At 38.0% G+C, this 19,646-nt stretch overlaps 1 protein-coding gene across 7 annotated transcripts in view; it reads right to left on the bottom strand.

Annotated features, from left to right (window-relative positions):
- Window positions 1-19,646, bottom strand: part of APP (amyloid beta precursor protein) — a 262,507-nt gene that overhangs the window by 66,304 nt on the left and 176,557 nt on the right. For all 7 annotated transcript variants that reach the window (XM_077878896.1, XM_077878895.1, XM_077878894.1 and 4 more), the window contains 2 exons: window positions 15,275-15,349; window positions 14,419-14,577 (listed from right to left, as the gene is read on the bottom strand). In XM_077878896.1, coding sequence (XP_077735022.1) covers window positions 14,419-14,577; window positions 15,275-15,349 — 234 coding nt within the window. The remainder of the gene's footprint in view (window positions 1-14,418; window positions 14,578-15,274; window positions 15,350-19,646) is intronic.

The following is a 19,646-nucleotide window of genomic DNA, read 5'->3' on the forward strand; positions in this document are numbered from 1 at the left end:
CAACTCCAAAAAGTAACTTACACAGTTGAAAACAGAAAGAAATAACTGAGTGGCTAGAAACGGGTCTGTTCTAGGAGTCCTGGCCTGAGTATCTAGTGCTTATAAGTTCAGATAATATTCTTCGGGGACATGATAATATCCGCTCTTTTCATTATGTAGAAGACCATCCAGATTTAGCTTATTCAATCTCTCAGCTGCCGTCCCTGGTTTTTGGCACTCCACTTTGCGTTAGCTACTGTGTCAGAAGTGGGAGGTGAAAGAGCAAGACAGGGGGACTGTCTTTGTCAATCTGTTGAGGATTACTAGAAAATAATTAAAGGTATTATAGTTAAAAGTTAGGCTTTTGTGACACGCATGGATTTTAGTTCTAAATCCTTCTCATGTGCTAAGATGAATAATTAAATGGTGAATGTGTTCGCGTGTTTAAATTTGCTTATCTTATTTAATACCAGTATTTCTTCATTTCAGAAATATCTTCCTAACTTCCCGCACCAAATCCCTAGAGCTTGACAATGAAACGATAACACACCAGGATCTCATGACTCCCTAGGCTTCCACATCTCTCTACCAGGGAACAAAGCTCCTGCAAGGATAATGAGCCCTAAGAGCCCATTGTAAGCTATGACCTCATCATTGTTTATATGAGCTCAAATACACACTGTGTGTGTGTCTAATACAAACATAAGCTTTTTTCTTCCTAATGCCTATGCCTCAGGGCATGAGATAATTCAGGAACACATTATCATGCCTCTCAATAAATGAATTACATGGTTCTGCTTGGTTGATTTATTCATGCAAACACATTTCTAAGAATCATGCTTAGAAATGGAAAAAAAAATCAGATTAGCTCTTATGCTGAAGTAGGTAGATAAATCATACCAAATAAAATAGCAGTTATGTCTACACCTCAGAAACAAATACTACTTTTAGGTAACAAAGAAAAACAGATAACATCTCCCTATACTTTTATATTTTTCATTTGCTTTATGTTAAAAAGAAAAAAAAAACAGGAAAAAGGGTCCTGCCTTTGGTATATGATACATGCATATTTCAATCAAATAAAGAAGTAATTGCTTTTACTACTTTTAGTCAGGATACAGAATTACCAAGGCTTAAAACTAGTTATTTCTAGATGTATATCATATTTACCATATTGTAGAATAACAGGGAATCTCTTAGGGTGTTTTATTTCATTATGCTAGGATAAAGATAAGTTTCTTAAAATTTTAATTAAAAACAGTAATATTCACACAAGAATAAGAGAAAAATTAGGAATGTATTCTCTTAAAGTAAATGGTGTTACTATTGTCACAACAGTTACAGTTAAGACTGTTCATGTGATTAGAAAAATGAGCATAAAAATTTGGTAGCTCAGGCATATTGGTAGTAAGCAGAGTTTAAGAAACATATTTCAATCTCTATGCATATGCTTTCAATCATTCTTAAGTTATGCTTTCAATCATTCTTAAGTCTTTAAATCTTCTGTAACTAGTAACATTTTTTTTTTTTTTTGACCAGGCAAATTTCCCCTACTTCATAATTTAGATAGCATATGTATTTATACTACAATCTGATTATACTACTGGCATTGGATGGCTAATCTTATTATTAAAATTTATAGCAAAGAACAGAGAAAATAAAAGGAAAAACCCTGCCCCAGAGGGACTAATTACATCCAATCCTTTTTTATTGTCACTATTGTTTCTAATAACAAAGTATCTATTTGCATCTGATCTGACACTTTTCATTTGGCACTAAAATCGATTCACTATCCGATTCACTATCCATACAGCAGTTTAAAAAATCATTTCAAAAGGAATTTTTCAAAGGATTAAGACTGGGCATTACTAAAATGATTAGACTTCTTACTAAAATGGATTAGACTTAACCTAAAATAGAAGATTTACCTTGTGGAACATTAACCATTTTCCTTTCTTGGAAGGAAAGTGTTAAGATATCTCTAGCTGCTGGCACAGTTCCTGGCACAATTTGCTTGCTAAAAATGTTTGTTAATTAAATTAATGAATAATCTAGAGCCGAATGTGATTTCACAAGTAGCTGCAGTAGCAAAATCTATCCTTTGTGGTATCTGAGTTGAAAATAAGCATCTCTCCGCTAAGATTCAATCCCAATTTTCATGAAACATTGATTTTACAGCCCCACTTGATCTATCCATCCAGAGTGCTGGATTCCTCTAGGAAGCATATTCAAACTATTATCAACAAGAATTCATTTCATTAATTTCAAAAGAGGACATCGCTTGTTTTCTTATGGCTTGGGTTTTGATGTCATGTTGATGTGAATTTTGAAGGACATTTCATGGCCTTTCCCTATAAAAGATGATATATTTTTTTTTTAATTTTTATTTATGATAGTCACAGAGAGAGAGAGAGAGAGAGGCAGAGACACAGGCAGAGGGAGAAGCAGGCTCCATGTACAGGGAGCCCGACGTGGGACTTGATCCCGGGTCTCCAGGATCGCGCCCTGGGCCAAAGGCAGGCGCCAAACCGCTGCGCCACTCAGGGATCCCTAAAAGATGATATTTAAAAAAATTAATTTACCCTGTTCTCAAATGTATTGCTTTTCACTTTTTTTTTTTTTTTTTAAGATTTTATTTATTTGGTTGACAGAAAGTGAGCACAAGCAGGGGAGTGACAGGCAGAGAGAGAGGGAGAAGCAGATTCCCTGTTGAGCAGGGAGCCCAATGTGGGCTTCGATCCCAGGACTCTGGGACCCTGGGATCATAACCTGAGCAGAAAGCACACGTGTAAATGCTTAACCAACTGAGCCACCCAGGTACCCTGTTTGTTTGTTTTTTAAATACAATTTCACATTTTGTGTTCCTGGACTTGGGGTCAATCACATACTTTTAACAGATATCAATGCCATTCATGTCTGAATGTGTAGCTTTTTATTCCACAGTGGAAGGTATATAAAAACAACTAATTGGCCCTACTGTTCCATTCTGTGGCTTTATGCTTGATTTGGAAATCCTGCATCTTATCATAATAGACACTTGGGTCTTAAACCATTTCCTGATGAGAGGGAATGATATGTCATGAGCCCTTAACAGCCCTGAGTGTACTCCCACCAAAGAGGAGGAAATAAATGAGTGACTTTATGAGGAGCGCCCTAACCTTTCCAAGTCACTAGGGACTTATTCAAAAAGCCTTCTTTTGGAGCATTAAATTGTATCCCAGTGGTTTCCAATCCTATAACCAGGAAAGTTAATCATCTATCAAGAAAATACAAATATCTCCTGTATTCACAAACAAACCATTATTTTTACAGTTCTACATCTTGGATTTCAAGAGATCTTGTTGTTATTTTCTTAAGCTTTAATTTATTTGAGAGACAGAGAGCATGAGAAAGAGCATGAGTGGGGGATGGGGGGCAGAGGGAAAGGGAGAAGCAGACTCCCCACTGAAAAGGGAGCTCCATGCAGGGGCTGGATGCCAGGACCCTGGGATCATGACCTGAGCCAAAAGCAACCACTTAACAGACTGAGCCACACAGGTGCCCCAGATTTCAAGAAATCTTAAGCATGTAAATGTAAAATGTATACAGTTTCCATGCAGGTTTTAAGGAAACACTCTTAAGAGTTAAACCTTTTTCTGCTTGAGATGGTGTCAGGTTTATTTTGCCACTTGGGCCCTCAGAATTTCAGCATTTCACATGTACCCCCAGTTTTAAGAAGAATCTAGAGGGGAAAAAAGACATTCACCTAAGTGTCTAAAGGAATCTTTGGATCATAGCAGTGTTTGTCTTTAAAGCTGGTAGTTGGTAGTTGAACTAAATTTTTAAAGTTCACTGCAAAATTCATCGACATTTCTTTCTTCAGAAGAGCACATACATGGTTTCTGTAGCTTAAAGAGAGTATAAGAAGGCAAATGACAATTCTATGCCAATTAGAACAGTAGAGTCTTGACGAAGTGACTGAGGAAAGAGCATTTATTCTTGTGTCTGCCCGCATTCAGGGTCTCTCAAGGTCTGATAACAAAGAGCCGTTAGATGACACCCCTTCTCAACCAACCAGGTAATGGCTTTGGCTCTGGCCTTGTGCTGTAATAGAACATGATGGCTCCCAGGAAAACAGAAATCATCATCCCATTCCTTCCCTCCTCCATAGGGAAACAGACAACTTCCTAATATGGACTTGGCAACAGAACCTCCATTGAATTCCATCCTAAGGGCATCTTCTAGACTGTCTTTTCTTAGGGAGGAAGGTATGTTACTACTTCACAATCTCATTTCAACCTTTGCTTAATCCTTTTTTTCTAATGTGGCTAACAAAAGCTAGAACAATCCTAATTGTGAAAGAGTCGAATAAGTAACCCCAATTTGCAAATGAAGGAGGAAGAAATCCTTTTTAATTAAGTCGCCTATTCCGTGTGTTAGGTTATGTAGATGACAAACCTGGGAATTAAAGACAGGTGCTGAAATCTACTATAAAATATAGGAACTAAGGGTGCTTTTTATTGTCACTCACAGTTTAGTGACCTGCTGTCAAATCTGGTGGGCTTCGTATAGTTTTTTTTTTTTTTTTCCAGGATATTTTGTTAGCTCTCAGAAAGAACTGATTTGGGGTACCGTGACTTCATAAGGAATATATACTTGGTCTTTTTCCCAATCCTTTGACACAGAGCTCCTAAAACTCTTGTCATTTCCTGAGTGACACGGGTGACAGGAGCATCTTTTGTCAGAATATTCAGTCTTCATCCTTTCACCCCTGGTTCCTGTCACAAGAGCCTTTGGACACTTGAAGTGATAAAGAGTTGTCTCTGGTAGGCTAGCCCAGTGACTCTGAGAGGGTGGTGGCTGGAACTTTCAGCCTCATCCTCTGTCCTCCAGGGAGGGGAGAGGGACTAGAGATTGAATTCAGTCACTAGTGACCAGGGATTTAATCAGTCATGCCTACCTAATGAAACTCCCATAAAAAAACCCCTTACCATGGGGTTCAGGACAGCTTCCCAGCTGGTGAACACAACGAGGTCACAAAGAGGGCCGGCAAGCTCCACACCCCTTCCCTCATACCTGGCCCCATGTATTGCTCCCATCTGGCTATTCCTGGTTGTGTCCCTTACAGTAAGTTGCTAATGATAAATAAAGCACTAACCTGAGTTCTGTGAGTTGTACTAGTAAATTATCAAACCCAAGGAGAGGGTCGTGGGAACCTCTGATTCATGGCTGGTTGGTCAGAAGGAAAAATGTGAGTGAAAATATCTGACACGTGGGATTGGAGTCTGAAATAGGACACCCAAGCCCTTTACCAGTAGGGCCTATTACAACGATGGTTGTTAGTGTCAGAAGCAGTCAAAGTTTGGGAAAAGCCTCACCCCTTTGGTGTCAGAATACCGAGAGCAGAGTCACACAGACAACAGCTGAAAATCAGTGGAGAGCGCATACAGAACTGAAGTTCAGGACCTGACCCAAACCCCAGGATCAACACTTCTGGACCAACTACAGCATGCACTGGATACAGAACTTAGATCAACCAAACTGAGGGCAAAGGGCCAGAAATTCTCTGGACTTGCATGGCAGGTCTTCAACTCTTGCTCAGTCAAGCAGTGAATCACATCGAAGCTCTTAATGATGAACAGATTAAGAAAACCCAGAAGGCAAACCCCACAGAAGTACAGAAGAAACCATAAACAAGGGATGCTTAGAAGTATACCACAGACCTTTGCAAAGATTTGTCAAATGGTCTCATCACCTGACAAATGCCAACTGTGATACAGTCTTGACTTTTTAGAAGAGAGTTACAATATGTTCTAATTTTGCATATTCATACTTGCATTTTGGCATTTTTACTTCCCACATCCTCTAACTGGTTACACCATGCTCAAACATATGTATATTTACATTTAAATTTCATCCTTTCCTCATACTCTCGCCAACCACAGCACCTTGACCTAGGGGAAACTTTAATGTGAAGAAACTGGAGACAAAGCTTATATAAATAATGCAACTTAGGATCTTTGAACTAATCAGTGGATGAGCTTCACAAAATGAGTGAACTCTCTGAAAACCATGTGTAATTCTGTGTGTGTGCATACGTGTTTCTAGAAGAAGATCCCTCGTTGCTATCTGTTCTACATATAATGCCTAAAATGCCCAGCAGGTTAAGGGCAGGTACAGGTAATGACCTCTGGATCCTTAAATAATGTGCTTTTATGCATTTGTCTAAAAAATAAAATATTTATGTTTTCATAGTGGGTTTTGATTTTGAAGGATAAAATGAAAACAGATATCCACATATAAATCTGTAAATGCAACCTATGTTGGAATGAGAAAGGACATCCCAGTGCTGTATGTTTTGACTATGAGTCTGATGAGGAGCTGTTCTGACTTCAAAGGCTGTGATGAAGCAGGGCTCTGCTGTGGAGGGAATCTGGTGATGAATGTGGACTCAGAGGCTCAGGACAGCTTTCAAGATAATGCCTTTCCTACATATTTCATAATTTTCTTCCTTTTATAAAAAAAGATTTTTGTTAAGAAGACTTTATTTATTCATGAGAGACATACACAAGAGAGAGGCAGAGACATAGCAGGGGGAGAAGCAGGCTCTTTGCGAGGAGCCTGATGCAGGACTTGATCCCAGCATCCTGGGATCACGACCTGAGCCAAAGGCAGGCACTCAACCACTGAGCCACCCAGGTACCCTATTTTTTATTTTTAGAGAGAGAAAGAGCATGCAAGAGAGCATGGGATGGGAGAGGCAGAGGGAAAGAGAGAATCTCAAGCAGACTCTCCACTGAGTGCAAAGCCTGATGCAGGGCTTGACTTCATGACCTGAGCCAAAATCAAGAGTTGGATGCTTAACTGACTGAGCCACCCAGGCACCCCCATACTTCATAATTTTCTATTTACTTTAATTCAATTAAAAATGAGAAGTGCTAGTATCTCTAGTTATATACTTCCCATTGGGTCTTTAGAAGATCTGTCTATTGAGCCTGGTAAAGAGTCAAAGCAAGGTAAGGAGGTCATATTGAGAGGCTTTACTGAAACAGCATACAAACCACTCAGCATAGTCTATAGAATTTTGTTCACTGAATGCTAATTCTCCTGTTTTCCTTTCCACCCATTTGTTACTGGGTCTGTCCTTAAAAGCTCTCAAGTCAATGTCTTTTTTCACTCACCAATTTTTATAGATCTCATCTAAAAATAAATAAATGAATGATGAATGCATGAGTAGTAAATATATAAGGTATAAGATGACTATTTACATTTCTTCAAGGTGATTTTCAACCTTGCAGTCTTTTAGCATTTAAGTACACTCGGGTCAGGTCTACAAAATTTTTGTTATATTAAAAGTTTGAGGGAAGAATGTATTAAACATCCTGGGACTCATCTGTCTCAGTGCTTTCAATATTAAAAACTAGGTAAGTACTTTTTAACTTATTTACCATCCACTATATTGAGGTACAGATGTACCGTATTTACCTTGGCATGTAGATACATGCTCTCTACATATGTTCTCTAAATGTTCACAATTCTTTGTTGGCCCGAAGTCATCAGTAGAAAATGAAGACTTGAAGGAGATGGGCAGTTTTCAATATCACATGAAAACTTATACAATGGCCAAGTTAACCACCTCAATTCTGCACCCATTAGTTTTTTTAAAAGATTTTTATTTTTTTATTTTTGTGAGAAAGAGACAAGCAGAAGGTGGGGGAGGGGCAGAGGGAGAAGCCTCTGTGTAGAGCAGGGAGCCTTTTGCAGAACTTGATCCCAGGACTCTGGGATCATGGCCTGAGCTGAAGGCAGACGCTTAACTCACTGAGCCACCCAGGTGCCCACATCCATTAATTTCCGTCCTTTATTTCTCCAATGATTTTGCTGCTGCTTATTGAACATTTCTTGCCTTGCCATTAGAATGTATGCACCAAATCTCCACCTAGGGACAAAATCATGTTCTGAGCTCTAAGAAAGTAAGAAGTCATGTGTGATAAGAAATCTCACAAATCATTACTTTAATGTTCTACCAAAGAAAGCTATGTGGCAGTTTTCCAGAATCTCAGAAAAAACTTAACATTTGGCCAAACTAATCAGAAATGAGAAAGGAAAGAGTGCTGGTGTTAAAGAAAGTGCCCATTTTTTTCTTCCTCCTCAACTGAATGTTGAGAATCTGAATGTGAGGCGTCAGATATTAAGCATGAAAACTAATTTCAGTGTGGAAAAGATGGCTGCAATCACGAGACGCTGGTGAAAAAAACAACACAATACCACTGGCATATGAACAAGACAGACAGACTTGAAAACATTTCCTAATTCTCATTACCACATAGAAAATGCTGGAGTTATTATGGTTGGGGGCACCCGGGTGGCTCAGTCAGTTAACCAGCCTGCTTGAGTCTCTCTCTCTCTCTCTCAAAAATAAATATATATATAAAAAAAAAGTCGCAGTCAGGATAATAAAGATGTTGTCTAATGGGAGATTTAGAATAAGTATCTGTTGGGGTGGCCCGGGTGGCTCAGTGGTTTAGCGCCGCCTTCAGCCAAGGGCCTGATCCTGGAGACCCGGGATCGAGTCCCACGTCAGGCTCCCTGCATGGAGCCTGCTTCTCCCTCTGCCTGTGTCTCTGCCCCTCTCTCTCTCTCTGTGTGTGTGTGTGTCTGTGTCGGTCATGAATAATAAAATCTTAAAAAGAAATAGAATAAGTATCTGTAAAGACACCAAAAATCTCAGAATTACAAAGAAAGCTTTTGTTACTCATCTCTCATCTTTTAACACATTTCAGTTCTAATTAGGAGCTCCTGAGTTTTTTCAGACCTACGCCTACCATGGGAAGCTTTATTTTAAACAGAAATTCCTATCTAGCCTTTAGTTCAACTGTACAAGAGCTTGCTTAAGGCTAACTGCTCTTCAGATTGCAGATAATTTTGCAGAGTCAGGCAATATCATTGTCTTCTCTCCATCTAAGAAGTAGAATCCTGACAGTTACAAAAAGGAAGGCTCAGATCAGATTTACCTCATCTTTCATGAGGCCACAAGTTACCTGATAGGAGCTCCGAGAAGGTAAGAAGTCAAAAGCATAGGTAGATGCCTGATTGTTAAATAATGACAATTTTGTTTTAGGTTGTACTTGGTTTGGTAGTGAGCCAAGTGTGATGGAAGAGTAATCATGTGTGATGCAACTCTGGAGAGGAATTTCACATTTCTGGGTGGGGGAAGGATAACTTTCCTTAAAGGAAACTTTAAGGAAAGTGAAAAAGTTAAAGGGGCTGGTCCTTAGAAGAGTCATTAGCCCTCCACAGATTAAGAGTTTATCCTGAGTGCAAAGACCAACTATTCCTGAGGAAGAAACAACTGTTTTATTTGTCATAATACTGGAAGTTTTTGGATATTGTAAAATTCTAAGTATAATTCAAACAATGCATTTTAGATAGGCTATTTACTGGATCAGCCAGCCAGCAGGCACATAATTCTTGAAAGAGGAATTTTAGAACATAAAGGACAGACACAGGGACTCACAAATGAAATTCATAGTACAGCAAAGAATTCTAGCTGCACAAAAACACCATCACATAATACATCCATGCTCAGGTTGAAAAATGCAGATAAAATTATGGATTAAATCTGAGCCCAGAAAGACTGGAAATAATCCATGTTGTTTCAGACTCCTATGTGGCAAAGGCTGGGGTTAGTAGAATATGGTCAGGGTTAATGGGATAGCTATTTTAAAGGTGCTATCAGCTGTAGAAACCACAGGAAAAAACTTGACTACATCATTTCCTCATATTTGACTAACATTTACTGAATATTTCACATTTTACACGCGCTGTGTTAAGTATGATGGAGATCTCCGAAAAATTTGTTTGTGGCTCCAATATTCCTCAGACAGTAACTGGCACAAATGATTTTTGTTTTTGATTTTTCAGCAATACAGAAAAGTTCTTAAAAAGGGACTTAGAATTTTCTTGTGTTTTTCCAAAGTTCAGAGCTAAGGCCATGTCAAGCTATGCGTTAAAATAAACACTCAAAATAAAATTTAAATAAAACACTTATTATTAACTTCACAAAAATGGCAGGTAATGCCAGGAGTGTAGGCTCATGATTATCCAGCCCCAGTTTTTATTACATGGGAGAGGTTTATGCATTTCTAGGTAAAAATGTGATAGACTTCTTGGATCAATCAACAACAATCTGACTTTTTTTAAGATTTTATTTTTTTATTTGAGAGAGACAGAGAGAGAGAGACAGAGAACAAGTGGGGAGAGAGGCAGAGAGAGAAGCAGACTCCCTGCTGAGCAGGGAGCCCAATGTGGGGCTTGCTTGCTTGCTTGATACCAGGACCCTGGGATCATGACCTGAGCTGAAGGCAGACACTTAACTTACCAAGCTACCCTGATGTCCCTGATTTTTTTTTTTTTAAGATTTTATTTATTTATTCATGAGAGACACACGCACAGAGGCAGAGACACAGGCAGAGGGAGAAGCTGCAGGGAGCCTGATGTGGGACTCGATCAGAATCACGACCTGAGCCAAAGGCAGACGCTCAACCTCTAAGCCACCCAGGTGCCCTGATTTTCTTTTTTATGGCAAAATAGTTCTCCCTAATCCAGTCTTTAATTTTTATTTCAAATAGGCATGATGTTTAATTCTACATGAAGACACTGACAGGCCCAGAACAAGCACAATTATGACCAGTCTGAATCGATCTCCTTTGGGAACACAGGAAGCTCTGGGAAACATTCTTTTCATCACTCTTTCCTATGATGGCAGATGGGGTGGAATTGAAGGTTCTGAATGTGTATTTGTTTGTGAAGGACTTCTTTCAGTTCTCATCTTCTATTTAGCTCTATCGATGTCCACATAGCAAAGACCCTACTTTGGAGATTGAACTTTCACATGTGATAATCCACTAAATGTCACCAATTAAGATTCTGGGCTCAACACCTACACCCCTCTGCCCTGCCCTGGCAAACGATCCCAATGGTCCTGACCCCAAAATCGAGTCCTCTAGAAAAAGAGAGTAACCAAGGAACTTTTTCTCCAAATGCATGTAAACAGAATTTTTACTGTGCAGTGCTAAAACAGAGATTTTTTTTTTCTGAATAGAAAATGAAAATGCTAATGTGATATTCTTTTTCAAAAGCTTTTTGTTCAGAGAGGAAGTGTGGTCTAGTAAGAGGGCACTGTGGTGGTCAACTGTGATTCGCAGCTCCACTGTGTCCATTAACCAGCATAGCAGTGTCACCCTGGACCAGACACTCGATCTCAGTGATGTCATTGGTGGAACAGGGTCAATCCTGTTTCACCATCTATGAGAGTACCAGAAGCTCTTAGGGTTCCTCGGAGCTTCCTGTGCTGTAATGTCAGCATAAAAAGAAAAATCAAAATGTGAGGAATCAATGTAATTGGGTGGCTTTTTGGTTTAGTTACATAATATATGCAAACTGCTCCTTTTTCAGCAAGATGGGAGTAATGAGAATCAGATTTACTCGACTGCTTGTCATAACCTGTCTGTAAGAACTATGTTTTGGATGATGGGTGGTGAACACTGTGAAAGAGGAAACGAATGAGACGAACCCTACAACTCTTCAAGCTTGTCATTTTGAGTTTCTAGGCTGTTGCTCCAGATGCAGGAGCCCAGCTGGAGCCTGGTGGACTGTCACAGTTAAGACGGTCAAGTCAGAATCTAGGGGGATGAGAGCTGCCAGCAGTCACAGGAGAGTGTTGGGAAGGACAGAGTTGCCCAGATTTGCATGTAATGCCCCTGTTGAGATAGTAGCTGAGTAATTATCAGGGTATGCAAGTAAAATAATCCAAATGAGGCCATGGGGAGAAAAAATACATTCAAAAGGATTAGAGGCAACCATGCCTGGTATTTATACAGGTCAGAAAGAGGACTTGTTTCCAGATGGGAAAACAGTATTCTGGATTACTCAAGAGGATCCTAACCTCCTACTGGAGAACCAGGAGCCATCAACTGATAACTGCTCTGATCCCACCTAACAAGTCTTTTTTTTTGTTTTTCCCACCTAACAAGTCTTAAAAGCAAAACCCAAAAAGGATCAAACTATTTCTGAGTAATTCAAAAACACTGCAGAACAAAGCTAAGAACAGAGGTATACAAAAGTATCTAGCACTCAACAAGGTAAAGTTCATGATGTCTGACAGCCAATAAAAAAGTACTAGGTATGAAATGATGAAGGAGCATATATAATGAAAAAAAATCAAAATTGATCCAAAGCTGATGCAGATCTTAGAGGTGGCAACCCAAGATAGTAAAAGTTACTATACATAATGCATTCCATAGGTTCAAAAACTTAAGAAACAGAGTAAATGAAAACAAACAAAAACCAGACTAAACTTCTAGATATGAAATGTATGAGATGAAAAATAAGCATGATGTGATTAATGGCTGATTGATATACATCATAATCAAATTACTTGAAACTGGTGATAAAGAGAAAATCTTCAGAGCAGTTAGATTAAACAAAAAAGGGGAGGGGTGCCTGGGTGGTTCAGCTGGTTAAGCAACTGACTCTTGATTTCTACTCAGGTCATGATCTCAGGGTCATGAGATCAAGCCCTGTATTGGGCTCTGTGCTGGGTGTGGAGGTTGCTTAAGATTCTCTCTCTCCCTCTGCTCACTCGCCCCTGTCAATAATAATAATAATAATAATAATAATAATAATAATAATAATAGGATATATTATTTACAGAGATAAAGGATATAAGCATTCATGTGGGAAACAACAAAAATAAGGCAATGGAACATCATTAAAGTAGCTGAAGAAGAAAATTTCATCTGAAAATTCTATACCCAGCAAAAATGTCTTTCAAAAACAAAGGTGAAATAAAGATCTTTTCAGGTAACACCACCCAAGCAAAAGAATTCTTCACCAATCTACATGCATTAAAAAAAAACTTTTTAAAGAAGTCCTCTGGGTAGAAGGAAAAGGATTCCATATGGATCTACACGAAGAATAAAGAACACCAGGGGAAATGGTAAATATTTTTCTTACTATGTAAAACTCTTTAAAAAACTATTTAAAAGAAAATTAACAATATTGTAGAATGCAAAAAGTATGACAACAACAGCCCAGACTGGGAAAGAAGAAATGGAAGAGTTTGAGTATGAGGTTCTTGTAATATATGTGAAGTGGCATAGTATCACTTGTACTGGTATAATATTGTGAAGTGTTAGAAAAATTTTCTAAAATCCTAAGGAAAACACTAAAATAGCAAAATAAAGAGTTAACACTAAAAACCTTACAAAGGGCACAGAAGAAAATCCTAAAAAACATTCTGTTGGTGCAAGCAAAAGTTGTAAAAAAAAAAAAAAAAAAAAAACAGCAGCAAAAGGGGACAAAGAACAGATGGAACAAATAGGAAACACAGCCAGATGACAGACTTAGGTATAATTATATCAATAACTTCATGCAATGGTCTTCTCGATTAAAAGGCAAGATTCAACCATATGATGCCTATAAGAAATGCACCTCAAATATAAAGACAGATAGGTTAAGCAGAAGTATAAGGATGAAAAATGATATGCTATGGTAATATTAATCAAAACAAAGCTGAAATAGCTTTAATATTAGACACAGTAACTTCAGAGCAAAAAATATTACCAGGAAGAAGGAGGCATTTCATAATGATATGAGGAGGTATGAGGGTAAAGGAGGACATAACCGCTCCCAATGTTTGTGTGCTTAAAAACAAAGCCTCAAAATACAAAAAGCAAAACCTGAGAGCACCACATGAGAAAATGTCAGAGATTTTAATATCTTTTGCTCAATAACGGATAGAACGAATGGACATAACACACACACACACTCGTGCTCAGCAGGTTTCTTATGTCCAAAGTAAACTCTCCCATGAAACCTCATTGAGGAGATCTGCTTGCATTGCTTGGTAAGCCTTTCTGGGCATTCACTGCTGAAAGCCTCAAATAAAGCCTCTTGATCCCTCCTGACATAAGGTGACACCATGACTGACGAGGGCTTCCCTCCAGAGGATATGGCTGCTGCTCTGAGCAGGAAACTTGAGTTCTAGTTCCTATTATTACATTAAAAATCCTTAGAACTTGGTCACATCTCAACTTTTCATGACTCTCAGTTATAGTTCATTAGATAGGGAAATGGGGCTTTGGTTCTAAGTGAGTCCTGCCAGCTTTCATAGTTTCCTGACTTCAGCTGTCCCATGAAATGTCACCATCCCAGGTGTGTCAACTTGGGTCAGGTCTCGCATTCTGAGTCACTGGGGAGCCTGTCTGACTGCTCTGTGGAAGGGTGTGAGTGTCATTGGTGCTCAGATGACCTCATGCAGGCAGCCACCCCATGACCCCCTAACCTTCAAGACAAGATGAGCTGAGGGGCTCATAATACTTAGATTTCTTTCTCATGGCCTCCTGTCTGTGCTGTGTCTAAAAGGGAGTTGTGGAAGGAAGCCTGGGGGTGACCTACCCGGGGTGGGACCGCTTGCAGAGCAGTGATGTAATTCTCCAGAGCCAGGCGGCGGCGGTCATTGAGCATGGCTTCCACTCGGGCCATGTGCGTCTCCACCAGCTGCTGCCTCTCATTGGCTGCTTCTTGTTCCAGAGACTCCACCTTCTCCTGGAAATGCTGCCATGGCAAATACAAACACGTGTCAATCGGGAGCCCAACGAATAGGATGGGCTAATTCAAGAATTTCCAAAGGGCATCATATTTCATTTTACTAAAAGATTTATAGTCTTTCCAACATTTTGAGTAATTCAGCATGTTTTATGGGTTTCCTCCCTTTCTTGTACTCCATCCTAAACCTGATTGCTCACTGTAAATCATGATTTTATATGGCCCCCGAAGACCGATTTGACTAGCCATAACATAGGATAAACTTCTGTGCTCTTAAAACTCTAAATTCCATTACAAATTGAAAAAAAAAATTCTCTTTTACTCAAAGTCCTTGAATTTCAGAAAATGACCATGAGAATCTCACTGTTTACTTTTAGGTAGTTTTGAGAAAAGAGTTCCCAGCACAAATTCTAATCATGATGTAATTTTTGCCTGGGGAAGAAGTAGCAGCAGATTTTGACAACCAAAAAGACATATTTTTGATAAAGAAGAGAGTGCATGGAACAATGTACGTTTTATGGAAATGAATTATAACTTGAGCTAATTAAAAGCAAATACAAGGAAAGGTTTAAGAAATGGAATTACTGGACAATGATAAGCCATAGTCCAGATTGACTGGAATATGAACAATCACCCAGAAGGTTCCAGAGATGCTGGAAAATTTATAGGCCTATGCTGCCTGGTAGAGAACCGGCCTGGGTTTTACCTGAATAACTGCTTTCTTGTCGGCCTTAGGCAAGTTCTTGGCTTGTCGTTCTGCCTCTTCCCATTCTCGCATGACCTATAAAACGAGAAAACATTGGAATTTAATACAGTCAGTTCTTTTTTTCCAATTTATATTTAATGAGAGATTATTTTCTTTCTGTATTTGACATTTTAAACATTTCAAAAGCTGATCACATTCCAGTCCTATCTCCAAACTATTTTTCTTTGACCTCCCTTAGATGGAAATCATCTATCATAACAGCATATTAAACATAAATGCTCACACTTATTGGAAGAATGTGGCGCTTTGAAACAAAGTTGGTCCTTTTTTCTTTTCCTCAGAAATGGCTAAAAGCCATTTTGTTTGATGTGCACAAATGTCAACGATTCAGAGCCACACACACACGTATATATACATATATATATATAGAACAAGGATTTCCATCATTAAATTGAACACATTAGTTTTAATCTTTTGTGAAAGTAAGTTATAAAATTTCAAACTGTGTATTTTTTTTTAAGATTTTATTTATTCATGAGAAACAGAGAGTGGCAGAAACACAAGCAGAGGGGGAAGCAGGCTCCTCATAGGGAGCCTGATATGGGACTCAATCCCAGGACCTTGGGATCACAACCTGAGCCAAAGGCAGATGCTCAACCACTAAGCCAACCAGGTGCCCCTCAAACTGCGTATTTTTCAAACAGTAAAGCGAGGGAAGGCAAGAACATTTTATACATGTGTACACATGCCATGAACATACTATCAAAAAAGTAGTATATAATGGAGGAAGGAAAAAAGATTTCCTTCGTCAGAAATCCTCAGATCCACCCCACTGATGGGTAATGAGGGACTTTTGCTCACCAGTCCCCATCATGAACAGCAAAGAATACCCTAAGTACCTCTAGAAATTCCAAGACAATACACATGATAATGTTCTGAGTGTAGCAAAACATATTTTTGGCAAGTTATGCTAATTTAGTAACCAGGCTAATCTGTGTGGTAGGAGAAGAAAGTTTCCTCTTCTCATCCTTGCAGTTTACCCAGGATTACCCTGAGACAGGTTCATTCACTGACCTGAATGCAAAGTCTGCAGCTGTGCATGTTGTTGAAATGAAATGATACTAGATTCTTAACCACCTATGGCTGCTTTCCCTTTCCTGTGTACTCCTTGCTATCAAGCTGAGCTTTTTAAGTGCAACTCATAACTGAGCCAGATAAAATAAAGAAATGACAGATGAAGTGAGCAGTGTAATGGTCTACTGGCAGATGTGTACTTGCACACTTTGAGACATCCAAGGCATAAGAGAACCTGATTTCTGTACTACAAGAGTATATTATTTATAGATATTTATTTGTAAGGAATCGATTTTTCTGACATTCTTCAAAATAAAAAAAAAAGAGACTTGGAATAAAAAACTATTGATAGATAATTTCAATGGGATAATAATCACAGAAAATCACCATGTGGGTTTTTATTTAGGTATTTTATTATCTACTAGCATTAATTTGCTGTACAGGATACATAGAATACAAGACTAGCTTCCTCGTGCTGGTTTTTTTTTTTTTTTTTTTTTTTTTTTAATTATGGAGAGTAAAGAATGGAGTGTATTTTCTACCATACTTGAAGAGCACATAAAAACCAAAAAAGGTCACAACAAAATTGTAACAAAGCCCCACTGCTGTGAATAAGAACAGAAAACAAAAGAAACGAAACATAGTATCCTGGACGCTTTAGTGTCTGCAGGAGTTCATGAAGGGCACCTGTATGGAGGGGGTCACTGAAGACTACCGCTGCCTTATGGATGAGATAAGGCTTGCAATAAAAATATTTCAATTTCCTGCTCTGAGAATGTTCACAGTGGCAGTACTTTACCATGAACTCTTCAGGCAAGGAATCTCAAAATTAGTTTGAGAAAGAAGCCAAATGTCTTACTGGAATGTGAAAACTGATTTCCTTATTATCTTTGCATTTTACCATCCCACCTTGCACATTCAGAACCTGGCCTATAAACTTTGAGCTGGGGAGACACATGGAACACTTAGAGAGATTTTTTTGTCTAATGACTTGAAAATAAACATGATTATAATAGGAAATCAAATGTGATTTTCAGAGCAATTCAACAATATCCTCTAGCCTCACAAATAAAACAATTCACTGATACCATCACACTAGGCCTATTTAATGCAAGATAAACACATACCACACTATAGGCTCAACATCTCTCTGAACAATGGCTACCAATTAGCCACAATGGCCCCATAATAGATAACATTACAGCAGATCTCCTAGGTAGCAGACCCTGTATTAAGTGCTTTACAAAATCTGTGAGATTAGTCATAGGGATCTTCATCTTATGGACCAGGTTAAGTTATCTGCTCAAGGTCATGGAGGAAAAAAAAAATGGAGAAGGAAGGATATAAACCAAGATCTTTGTGGCTTTAAAGACCATGCTTTTATGTCCTATGGCCCAATTTGCTATTATAAAATATAAAAATCACATATACATTATATATAATTTATATGCTTATATATCCATGTAAATAATTATATGAATATGTACTCATATTTATCTATAAATATATAATTCTGTATATAATTTTATATAAGCCATATATAATCATATACAATTATTCAATGGAAAATCAATAGGTGAGCTAAGTTTCTTTATATTTGGTAACAGGATAAGGACAGTTCCTAAGATGTTGATGCTTATCTTGAAAATAACAAATTTAATAATTTTTTTTCATTTGACTTTTCAACTGTAAAATGAAAATTATGGATATATTACAACTGTTAAATTCATAACTAATATATATATAATTATTATAGGACATAGAAATATATTATTAAAGACTATTCAGAATTGTATATTTGCTAGACACTATTCAAAACATGGCAACAGAAATCTACAAGATTAGTTATCATGACACCCAACAACCAAATACCAAAACCCCCAAATGCCAGAACTAACAAACCCCAAAACCCAAATCTCTGCATTTATAAGAAAACAAATAGTAACAAAAATTACAATAAAAGTCAATTAAAATGCTCAGGTTGCTCCAGATATTCTTGTAAAGCAATCTCCTATTGCATGAACAAAACTATCAGTATCATTGAATTTATAGATCTTCAAAGAGTTGGCTATTTCATGTAGAGAAAATGACAACTAATACATAGAGATTTAAGAGGCAGGCAGGCAAGTTCAAAGGCAAATAGTCTTCAGAATCCAGTACCACAGATTATGAAGATAAATGTTAATCTCAGGCATCTCTTTCCTGTGACCACTAGAATTAGCAGACCGCATTCTCTGCTCTAGGATAACATCTCTTAAGTTATCTCAGATACAATGAATAAAAAGATGAAGAAACCTCGTAAAGATATGTATGAACTAAGTCATGGGTTAAGTAGATGTGCTAAACTAACACTAAATTGCTATTCTGGAGAGATCTAGACTATCTGAAACTGACACGTATATCAAAAAAATCACTAATAAGTCACTTGGCACTGGAGATGCCAGGTGGACCTTTCAGTGTTTTATTATTATTATTATTATTATTATTATTATTATTATTTTAATGGAATTAATTGCCTCTGAAATGGAATTTGCAGCCAGTGAGAAGGCTCAAAAAGCTTCAGAAGCAAACAGTGAGATAGGATTTAAGTTTAAAAGATGCTGTTTCAGTGGCAATAAATATGACTCAAAGTCATCCTATGCTTCCCTAACAGTGATTATATACAGCATGTGTTTTTCCTAATGAAAGATCCTGTTTTTCAGAAGAATTGCCTTCAGGTGAAACCTCACTATTCCACTCTCCCAAGCTTTCTGGTTCAACTTGCTTTTTTAGGTTTTCCTCATGGCCAACAACTATAACTGCACATTTTATTCCAGAGCCAAAGTATTTTAACTTCCCTGTACCCCCACTTGTTATTACTCCAAAATAGATTCAAGCATTATGGTCACTCATCTTAAAAAAAAAAAAGTAATTGTGTTGTATCTTTCTAGATACATTAGCAGTTCTGAGTTCTGTTTTAAAATACAGGTTTTATTAAAAAATAAAAAAATAAAAATAAATAAACCGGTTTTAGTATATTTAGCTATGGGGAGGTCAATAGGATATAGACATATCAATAGGAGATAGATGGCATTGAAAAGATTATTATTCACACATAGTTCTCAAGAAGAGAGACAGCTAAATTTGGCTAGTTTGAACAATTCTGGTAGGCTCTGGGGTATAGGGGCTGTCCCTAGATATCTGGTACCTAGCCCTGAAGTGAGCAGAGCAGGTGGATAGTGGGTCAGAGTGTAAGAGACAGATAAAGACCATATTTGGGGGTTTGGGGCTTTGGAGAGGTTGGTTTGACTATGAAAGG

Source organism: Canis aureus, chromosome 30 (genome assembly GCF_053574225.1).
Source record: "Canis aureus isolate CA01 chromosome 30, VMU_Caureus_v.1.0, whole genome shotgun sequence".
Lineage (NCBI taxonomy): Eukaryota > Metazoa > Chordata > Mammalia > Carnivora > Canidae > Canis > Canis aureus.